At 44.2% G+C, this 11,463-nt stretch overlaps 1 protein-coding gene across 1 annotated transcript in view; it reads right to left on the bottom strand.

The window, feature by feature from the left end:
- The window catches only part of CMTM7 (CKLF like MARVEL transmembrane domain containing 7), a 24,994-nt gene extending 13,635 nt beyond the window's left edge, over nt 1-11,359 (bottom strand). The window contains exon 1 of the mRNA XM_031590265.2: nt 11,125-11,359. Within this exon, the coding sequence (XP_031446125.1) occupies nt 11,125-11,280 (156 nt within the window). The 5' untranslated portion in view covers nt 11,281-11,359. The remainder of the gene's footprint in view (nt 1-11,124) is intronic.
- Between the last annotated feature and the right edge of the window lie 104 nt (nt 11,360-11,463).

An 11,463-nucleotide genomic window follows, 5' to 3' on the forward strand; every position in this document is an offset into this window, starting at 1 on the left:
ATTTTACTATGTGATATAAAACCACTTCCTTGCTTTTCTCTGTGTATCTTCTTTTCTTTCTTGACTATACTCCCCTCTGATCTGCTCTCCCACAAGAAGTTTTTTTAATTCCATGGATTTTTTCCTTCTTTTTTTCTTATTATTCCTCTTTCTTCTTTGCTCCCTACATGATACTCTGTACTTCCTCTCTTATGTATCTCATTTTTCCAAAGAATCCAAATGTCTCTTCATGTATCTGAAAACACAACATCTCCCTCTTTTAATATATCCTAGCTATCTTCTCTATGCCCTTGCATCAGCACATGCATTGCAATTAGGTAAATAAAAATATTTCCAGAGGGATAAAGTTTGATGCATTTAAGCCAAATCTGTCAATCCCAAAAGCAATTCCTACCTTTCTACTCAGCCACTTTGTGCAATTCCAGCACAGAGTATCGTGAGGTCAAAGAAAACTGAAGAACTGACACAGCAACACAATGACTCTGCCTGTGTTTATGTCCTCCCCTGTGTATGAATTGTTTTTCCAGCTGTTATCTGTTCTATAATTAGTGCAGGAACACAACAATGGTGCCAGTGCAAGAGGAAAGGTGACAGAGGGAATGATATAAGCAGTTGGAAGAAGAAACAAGGATATTCCTTTCAAGTGGCAGTGCCAGCCAAGGTGCTCACAAAACTAGAAGCCTCAGAAGCCCACTAACCAAAGTGCCATTTACTACACAGGTGCACAGGCAAACGAGACATTGTCTCAGAGCACCATTCAGGGGAAAGAGGTCAGGGGACAGGATTCAGCATGCTACTACATCTGTACCAATACCGTAGGCAGCAGCTCTGGTCTACCAGCCCCCAGCTTGTAGCTGATAATGTGTGAAATATCAGAAAAAGCTTTTATTTCCATCCTTCTTTGGAAAGGAATTTGATTCTCTAGAAGACAGATACAGCCTTTTTTTTTTTCCTTCTTCCCTCAAATGCTATAAACAGCAGTGAAAGGAGACTTCTCCATTGCACTTGGTGAAGAACTGGTGAACCACTGTACCGCTTAAATGCTCCCTCCTCCTTAATCTAATTCCTTCTCTCTTAGAACTTACCCAAGTTCCGTGCAAACAACCGTACAGAAGCTGTCTGTCTTCAGATTTGGAGTAAGGGACAGTGGTGACTCACATCAAGTTTTATTACAGCCTTTTTAAAAAAGCAATATAATAAGAGCTAAATGCTTCTTCTATTTGAATGAAAAAAGTCAAAGCTTTTAGCTTGTGACACCAGTCAAAATAGAATGTGGAATTTTCCATCCTAAGCGTGCCAATGAGGATAGCCATGTCCTGTTTAGGTGTCCTGCACAGAGAAGAGCTGTCACTGACTGCAGCTGCACTACCACATTTTGTGTATTATGAATGTTACACCACAACACAGTGAAGCAATATCTATATTATTAATTACATATTTCTGGACAGAATCAAACGGTTTTTTGAACTGTTACTGTTACTCCCAAAGCAGTAAGATAGACAAAGCTCAGGTCAAGGTCACAAGCATAATTCATGCAAGACCAGCTCAGCTAATTTAAGCAACAAAGCTGGCTGATGCCATAACCAAAATCTTCTTCCAAAGGAAATGGGAGGTCTAACAGCCAAGCACACACTAGAAAGATTCAGAAAAGGAAAAAATGATAAAGAACCCAGTACGGCTAAAACCTCCCTAATGACAGATGAAATCAGCAATCTTCAAGTGCATGGATCTGTGAAGCAGTCAGTCTCTGGTTGCACAACAGTCTCTCAGCCCCTGCGTCTGGGCAGATTTCCTCTTGTCTGGCTGGTTTGCTAAAATAAGGAGGCTGCCTGGCCTCTGATAAGTGACTTCTCTTGTGCACGGCCATCCACAGCTATTTATTGAAGATAGGAATGATGGGAGGGTGAGAAGAAGGCAAAATAATCTTATTTGACCCTCTAAGACTCAGATAAGAGGACAAGCCTCAGTATGAGGAAGCTATACTCTTCATTTATTAATAAGTTATTTATCTCTTCTGGCACAGGTCCCAGCGATAGCAAAGGATGTGAGGTAATCACAGAACCAGCGTGTGAATGACAGTATTAAAGAGCCCTTGTTGCAGGATGGTAGCCACGATTACTAAAAAAGCAATTCTCTGTAATGACCAGCGAAGTCACACCTACTGCAGAGCACAGTGCAAGCAACACATCAATCCCACCTCTGTCACCTCAGCCAGCTCCCTGCCTCACACCCAAAGCTGCCTGCACCACCACACCGTGCTGCACTGAAAGACACCCGCAGGACTGTCCTTCATTAGCTGAAAGCTGAGAACTTCACCGTTATATGGCAAAGAACAAGCTGCATTCTCATCTAGCAGTGAATTAATTTAAAAGAGCAAAGTAAGTTTGTTAGCAAGAGTTTGTTAACAATTTATTTCTTGTCTCTCTAAACCAATACTAAAAGATTTAGGATCTGCTTGGTTTCATAAATCAAATTCAGTTTAAAATGCTCCAACTGTAAAATCATTATCAGCAAGTTTTTGCAGTTGTGTAAAAACATACGTGCAAAACTCATATTACTGCAGCAATATGTGAAGTCATAATTGAGTAATGGCACACAAGAGCCATATTCAAGTCACAAACAATTCCCAAAACATATAAAACTCATTGCAAAGGATTATTAATAGAACAGCTGACTTTTAAGATCTCTGCAAAGGATATGGCCAGAATTCTAAATGCAGCAAATGTTCTAGCAGGATTTTAACTCTGGAAAAGGCAAACTGCTTTCCTTCTAGCTCTCGAAGAGGCCTTATGCCTTTCTAGGCACCCACAAATCCTGGAGATGCTGTTCTGGGCAAGGCCAGAAGGCCAAAATACTTCGTGAACATGTTACTCCTTGTGCATGCAACAGCCCCAGCAGAACAGCCACCCACTCCAGCAATCTCTCCCAGCTCACCTGTATTAATTCCTCTCAGTCTGCCAAGAAGAAATACTTGGAGGATGAGCAAGGTACCTCCGAAACCACCATTCTGAACCATTCTTAGTGTACACTGAGTTGTACTGTTTGCTTTTCAGACAGCTAATGAAGTCCCATATTATAAGTATTATACACAAAGCAGGAAGAGTTTAATCCATACTTGTGAGCTTAAGAGCTCTTGTACGTAAAGGTCATGGCTGTCTAAAAACGCATGCAGCAATCATGCATGGCAGTACCACCTACAGAGGAGCCCACGCTGGCTGGCCAGCCAAGCCTGGCTCGGACTGTCTGTCTGCATGAAGTCCAGTGTATGTGGTGCTCTTGGCTAACAAACATCCCCACAAACTCTGCACAACAAACTGCAAAGCCTCCTACTTGATCTGGGTATCCAATACATAGCTAGCAGGACACACCTACTTTAAACTCAAATGGGAACACATAACACAAAACTAGCACCTTGTGGCAACCAACTCCCTACTAATCTATCAAACCAGATGCACAAAAAATAAAAAGCGTATAGAATCTCATCTTCCTGAAAGCTGCTACTGAGATAAGGAGCACCTTGCAAACTGCTCAGGAAAGTCTCAGTGCCCATGCCTGTAACCCTCAGCAAGCAATTTGTTCATCCTTCTTCTTATGGATGCTGCTCACAACACAACTTGTTCTCATTGTCTGAGGCATTTATTGCTTGGCTGACTCGAATCTTCAGTTAGCACCTGCCATCTCTTTTCCCAGCCCCAGAGAATACCACACTGACATCTGGCAATCGCACAGAGAGCTGTTAAAAAGCCTGTATCTGTCATCTTCAAAGGCTTTGCGAGCCATGGCAATGGAGCCTTAAGCAAGGTCTCCTCAAACAAGAGGAGATTGTTAACATCACTGAAGTCTATGTTGTTAGCTGTGCTGGTACATCATATTTTTTTTAATCAGGAAAAAAACAGGTGAGTGTTCCCCAAAATACTAACATCGTGACTATTTCCACATCAACCAGCATTATCACAACCCAGTTGGTGGATTAGACAGGGCCTTAGCACACAGAAGAACAACCTCTTGTAAGCACACACACTTTGTGCCTGGCAAGGCATCGGAGAAGTGAAGGGTGATGAGATAATAGATGAGATTCCCCAGTGGTACCACTGCCTGGCAGGTCACACAAACAGGGATGACACTGCCCTTGCTATTAGGAAGCCACACTCAAGCTATCTACAAAAGGCTCAATTAGCCAGCAGGTGACAAACATCAGCTGGGGACTGGGTTTTTCTCTTGTAGATGAGAGGTCTCTTCAAGTGGCCTTCCCAGTTTCAGGCAAGTGTGATTACAGACTTACAGGACAGTATCCAAAGCCCTTCTGCAGTTCTGCAGTTGCTACTGATTATCTCAGGTCAACACTCTCTTTCCCTTCCAGCTGTCAGTGTTTGTTTCATGAACTCAGAAATGGTATTGCAATAAAACCAAACAACATTCCGAGAAAATTCCTCTTGAAGCAGCTTTTCAATCTTGTCACTGTCACACTTCCATTTTCCTTGAGTCAAGCTATGAGCAGAAGAAGCCCTAAGTACAAGAAAAGCAAATCAATTTGCTACAGCTTTGAAGGCTGCAGCCACATGGCTTGGGCCAGTCAGACATTCCTGTACTTGCCATTATATTCATCAAATTCCCAGCATCGCAGCGCGGAAAATTGTTTCGGCTGTAATGGTTCCTTTGGAATCTGAGTTATGCAGAACAGAGGAAGCACGCAGGTGTGTGGAAGAAAATCACAGCAATTTTAAAGTTTCATCTCTGCATAGAGAGAGCAGCAATTTCTGGCTACTGTATAGTTTACGTCTCACCACAAACGAGGAGGACAAGCCCGCAGTGCACGTGATGTGACAACAGTGCAAAGGAGAGGCTCAGCCACAGGACTGAGAGAATGCCCTACAAGTACACCCAAGGGAGGGGAGCTGAGGAAACACTTACTCATAGTAGCCAAACACTGTCTGGCTTGTGGGGCCGATACTGTTTTGTCCAGGCATTGTAGAGCTGTTACCTAACATCATCGTGGTCAGGCACACTGACCTCACTGAGGTATGTCCACAAGTCCCTGATCATGATGAAACACATAGATTGTTCCAGGGCTGCAGGTGCAGGATCTGCTCAACAAGGGAATTTTCAACATTTTTAGGCTCTGAGCTATTAAAGGCCACACTTGCACTGAACTGGTTTTCATTTTTCTTCAGCAGGAGAAGCAGATGTTCAAAGGGACACTGTCTCCAAAGAGAGAGGAGAGGGGATATGGCACATTAGCAGTTCTTAGGAAAGTCACAGAGCAATAAGAATCCATGCTTTTCACATCTGACAACACACAGACACCATGCACACCTGATAGAGATTTCAGAATGCTAGTGCAAATCTAACTTCCTGTGAAACACATGCGCCAGAAAACCACTGCCAATACTTCTCTCTGCTCTTTCAAGCATGCTAAACACATCTCAGGAGATGTGGTAAATTTCTAGGCTTCACTTCCTGTTTTTTTCTGGTTTCAGAAAATGTACTTACTAGACCTTGTTCAGTCACAGCTACACAAAGAGCACTACATGCCATGAATGTATTACAACAAATCCTAATGGCTGGGCCAAGTGAGCAAAGCATGGTAGCTCCAATTCTGTGCTTGCAGGTAGCCTCTTCTGGAAAGAAATAAAGCATTCACTGATATATTTGGAACAGAGATTCCCTAATACTTAAAAATAGCAATATTCTGGACTTGACTTTTGAGCCTTTTCAAGCAGTTGAATCATCAGAAAATTCACTTTTTTTTTTTTTTTTCTGAAAACAATTAGACAGAGAGTAACCTAAGTAATTAAACCTTTCCCTAACAACAACAACAAATAACAGAAAAGGACTAAACTCTTAGCTTGTGGCTTGAAGCATGTGGAACCAATTGATGCTTCTGCAGCTCCTGCCATTCTATCCCAGACACTGGCTGCTCCTGACAACAGTCTCTGTGGCTGCACTGTTCCCTCAAATCTCTTACAAAAGAAGAAAAGTGAAGGAGAGTTGAAGTAAAGCTACATCAGTTCCCTCGTTTGGCATATTGCGCAATCTTGTAAACAGCTGCATCACCGCAGCTGAGAATGGCAGCACAGAGAGAAAATTCCTTCCACTGCCATTGCCTCTGAAGTTTTGACCCATCAAATAAAACCGTGTCAGCCTACCACCAAGCATTACTTAGCACACAGGGAACATGCTGTCTGCTCCCAGCTCATATGCAAATACCTGGGCAGAAATTGTATGGCCAGCCTGAGCAGAGGAATGGAAAAAGTACGCCTGGCCAAGCCAGCCTGTTGCGGTGATCTCAGAGTGTAAATAACAGGACTTCCCAGACCTGTGGGTTTTAATTACGAGGCTTGGGCATTCCTCACTCAAACGCTCATTTACTTTTGAGCCACCCATGACATAGACAAACTTCTATCTCTATGGCCAGCATGCCAAGCGATGTCCCTTTACTGCAACATCTAGCAGAACAGCAATGAGCACCTACAATACATGTGTCTGACCTTGGCCTGAGAATAATAACTTTGCTGCTAAAATTAAAAAATAAATTCAATTCCTTATTCTTTAGCCAGTCATTTGTCACACAGTTGCAGGCTGAGGACACCTACACATTTTCAAAGTGCTTTTCCTCATCTATTACTTTATCCACTACTTCATCAAATGCCTCCAGTAAGACTTTTTGTGTAATACACAAGGACATCACTATTAGCTAGAACAGCAGCATTTTTTCTGTTTTCTCTTATCAGCTGGGATGAAGAGACAAGCAGAACACAGACTTGTTTGAGTGTAAGCTTAGCAGGTCAGCATCTGGCAACTTTCAGCCGAGCTTGTTACTTCTGGCCACTGCTCTCCTTTGGAAGAAGTATGGACAGAGTAATTCTGGGAGAAAGTTGAAAGCACAGTCTATGTAGGATAAAAGTTTACAATTTCAGCATCTCTGCACGTATCTCCTGACTAAACAGTCTTATTAACATACAAGCAAAGCCATACATCACTAACACACTGCTGCAAAGAACTAGATCATTTACTTCAATCAACTCCATAGACAAAAGAAGTTTGGGGCTCAAGTTAAAAGACTAGAGTGATTAGAGAGCTACTCCAACAGCATTTGCTTTTGTGCATTTCCTTTTTCTATATCAATGGTTTTGACTTGGAGTTTTTATCTTCCACCAACAGATCTTGCTTTCTTTTCGTATTTTAACATCTTCTGAATGCAACTCCCCAGGAAGTTTGGCTGATACCATCCCACACATTTAGAAGTTGATCTTGGCTCTAACAATCTAGCTACCAATGTTTTTTTGGCTTTCTGCATTAGATATATTATGGTTTTAAGCTGAGGGAAGGGAGATTTAGGTTGGACGTCAGGGGGAAATTCTTTACGGAGAGAGTGGTGAGGTACTGGAACAGCTGCCCAGAGAGTTGTGGATGCCCCATCCCTGGAGGTGTTCGAGGCCAGATTGGATGGGGCCCTGGGCAGTCTGGTCTAGCATTAGGTGGAATGGTTGGTGGCCCTGCGTGTGGCAGGGGGGTTGGAGATTCATGATCCTTGAGGTCCCTTCCAACCCTGGCAATTCTGTGATTCTGTGATTCAACTGTATGTTTGTATATAATAATCCAAAGAAGTTTCAGCAAACTTTAGTGTTGCTAGAGGCTGCGTGGTGGGCTGTTCAGATATCAAGTATGCTAACTGCTTTTGTCGACACTTGGGAAATGAAATATTTACTCAGCAGAAGAGCTTTAACTATCACCTTAGCAACTTTAATGAGTTAAAAACGATGCTGTTAAGTCAACTTCCATTGGTTTTATTCTACTTTCCCTAGCTTTGAGAAGATTTCTTCTTTTTGTGTCTGGTGAAACTGCTCTTTTTGATTCAGATTGAATAAGATGGTCCTTAGTTTAAAACACTGTATACTATGGCTGTGCCTGCTGTATCAGAACCACTGTCTGCTCAGTAGCAATGGCCTTATTGTGGGGACATCCTCCTCAGTCTGGACTCTGGTTACAGTTACCTTGGCCATCTTGAAGAAGGAGCAGAGAGGCCACGGGTCAACCCCATTCCTCTCAGCACCCAGAAGCAAGGAACAGTCCTGGAATGGTTTGAGAAGTCTGGGACCTACAGAAGCACATACTGTGCTTCTTCTTGTCTGATGTGCTTCTTGATGTCTCTTCTTGTACACAAGAGCTCCAAACAGTCTCCAAGGACACAGGAGACCTCAAAAGGTTTCCTGGTATCCTTTGAGAACTACCCAGTTCTTTCTGAGTACCCAGAAAGTCCTGCAATAAAATAAGCCAGCAGTAGTACGAACACAGAACAAACTTGCTTCAAACAAACCAGCACTGTCAGTGGGGTGTACTGAGAAGTGCCACATGTGGCAATTTTGCTGAGCTGGCTTCATGTCAAGTCCCTTGTAATCACGTGGACTGTGCACACAGAGACACATACCCCTGCACTTGGTGAGCATGCTGCTGCTCTAGAATCACAGAATCACCAAGGTTGGAAAAGACCTACAAAATCATCAAGTCCAACCATCCATCTATCACCAATAGCCCTCACTAAACCATATCCCTCAACACAACATCCAAATGTTCCTTGAACACCTCCAGGGTCAGTGACTCCACCACCTCCCTGGGCAGCCCTTCCAGTGCCTGACTACCCTTTCAGAGAAGTAGCATCTCCTAACATCTAACCTGAATCTCCCACAGCCTGAACCACGGCACGATGCTGCATGTAACACCCTGAGTATGAAAGGTACTGGCAAAACTGCAAGCACAAAAAAAGAATGAAAAGGACGAACAAGAGGAAGAGCAATGTTCAAACTAGACCAGTTGAAGGCAGAAGCTGAAGATACGTCATAACTTCTTGTTAAAAGCACAGCATCAATTCAGACTGGATTTTGAAAATGGAGTCCCTATTAACATTAGTGTTGCTCATACATGAAAAACAGCTGTCAAACTGCCTTATTGCTATGTAAAGTGCACAAATAACAAACTATTTTTCTCCTCCACTGTATTGTCAAAATACCTATATAGAGCATTCCTTGCATATTTGAAAGTCAGGAACTCAATGCAGAAAATGCATTACCTTCTCAAAGCTGTAATTATGCAAAATAAAGGAATGTACGTTGGCTCACAGGCACGAAACATACTTTTAAATTCCTAATTTCAATCTATACTAGATGCTACAGCCAACACGAGCTTTCATATCACCCACAAGAATTTAAAGGGAAAGAATTGGTAACATGGAGTCAGTAATGATCAGATTCCTGGACAAGCTCCTCATCTTGCACAAGATTGCTGAATTTTAAGGCTTGTGTTAAGATCCTTCTCATAGAAGAAAACCTGTGACATTATCTTCTGTTTCCTTGGTACAGTTATCTTAGCATGTTGATGCCATCTATTAGAATAATTTCATGCATACAATCAAATTATTTATGCTTGCAAACAGCCTTTAGCATTACTATGAATGAAGAAATAAAAACATTTGCTTCTTGTTCTCTCTCATACCATTTACTTCTTGGCAAGGAAGAAGGAGAAAAGAGATGCAGTAGTGCTCCTTCGTCATAACCAGAACCATTCAGAAGTCCAGTACTCTATGTAGCACGTTGTATGTCTATCTGAAAACAACTTACCTTTGTCCTCTGTCAGCATAATGGTTCTCCTTCATAAGAAGCCTGCAGTCCCACCACCCCCACTAATATTAATCCAGGAACGTTTACAGTTTTGTCACGGAGAATTCTGATCAAACACAGATATTGTCAACACCAGAAGAACTGCATACTAATAAAAGCAGATTCATAGATATAGTGAAAATAATCTCTGAGAAAAGATGAATTTTAGATAAATGTTGAGGAGTTTATCTAAAACTAGCTTGCCTTGGTCATTTCTACACACTGCAGCACAAGCGTTTTGTTTTCTTTGAAAACTGTGCAAGAAGAATACATTACCAAGATAATGCATCAGAAGAGTTTAACCTGCCCAAAGCTCCCTGGATAGCTGAAGTAATTTCTACTGATGTTATTTATAAGCAAGCTGAAATGCAGAAAAATGTAAGAGGTAAAGTTGAAAGCAGGCTCATGGGAACTTGTCAAATCAGCACAGAAAACCACTAGCTTAAATTCTAATGATATTGAACAGCATTCATAAAATATTATTTCATATAAAATATGTTAAATATTACACTATTACATACATTTAAATACATTTATATATCTTGAAGTATGTAAAGTATGTAAAGCACACATTCCACACTTTCCATGCACACCAAAACTGAAACTTCAGTGCAAATACACGCACTTGTGCAGGTGTTAAGAGTAACAAGTAGGAAGTTTCAAGTAGTGAACAAGTAGTGAAGACACATCAGGATGGACACAGAGAGGACTAGGTGCTTCTAGTCCATAAAAGGAATTGTGCTTTCCACAGTGGTGAAGACGAAAAGATAAGTGGGCTTCTCGTTAGTCAGCAAAGCACAAGGCTACAGTTTTAGGACTGCAGGGTCACCGGCGATGCAGATGTGCGTTCAAAAGAGCATCATTCTATCTCCTGAAAAGATCCTCACGATGGTTTGGGAACAACCAAGAGAACAGAACACAGCAGACAGCTGTCGGCACTCCTACAGAGCTGAACTCACAGTGAGGGACAACAGCAAAAAGTACAGAAGCCCAGCGTTTCCCCAGTCCCTGCTGTGCGGTGATACCTCACCTCTCCTGGCCCAGGAGCTCACCCCGACCCCGGCCTCACAGGCGGCCCTCGGCCTCCTCTCCCGAAACTTACCACAGCCAACGGACCGCTGACGCGCGGCACCCGATGCCTTCCCGCTGCCGTGCCAAAATTACGATTAACAACAAAGAGCTGTCAACGCTCAACATTGCCACTGGCTCCGGACGTCCCAGCAGCACAGCGCGGCACTCCAGCAAGCAGCGTTCCCCCAGGCTGACACGCATCCGTCTCCACCAGCGAACGAAAAGCGGAGGCTGCTTCTGACGGGAGTTCGCGCTCGGCGTCGTGAGAGAAACCGGGCTCCCTCCTCCTCCCGCCAGCTGCGACAGCTTCAGAGCCAAAACCGCCGCTACCCGCCGCCCCGGAGGAGCCCCGGGACGGGCCGAGGGTCCCGAGGCCACCCGCCCCTGCCCGGCTTCGTACCATCTGGGCCACCTTCAGCATGCCGGCGCACGAGCGGAAATAGGCGCCGTCCAGCAGCTCGGCGTCCGAGCCCGCCGAGGAGGCGGCGGCCGACGGCGGCGCGGCGGGCCCCGCGCTGCTCACCCCGGTGCGGATCACTCGCGCCCCGTGAGACATGGCTCCGTCCTGCCGCTCCGCTGCTCTGCTGCGGCCCGGACCGGGAGAAGGGGTACCGGACGGGACGGGATGGGGCGGGGCGGGGCGGGGAAGGGGGGCCGGGCGGCGGCCCACAGCTGCGGAGGGCCGGGCGGAGCGGAGCGGCGTACCTCCCCGCCGGCCGGGCGGTGCCCCGGGGCAGCG

Source organism: Phasianus colchicus, chromosome 6, assembly GCF_987193195.1.
Source record: "Phasianus colchicus chromosome 6, bPhaCol1.hap1.1, whole genome shotgun sequence".
Classification (NCBI taxonomy): domain Eukaryota; kingdom Metazoa; phylum Chordata; class Aves; order Galliformes; family Phasianidae; genus Phasianus; species Phasianus colchicus.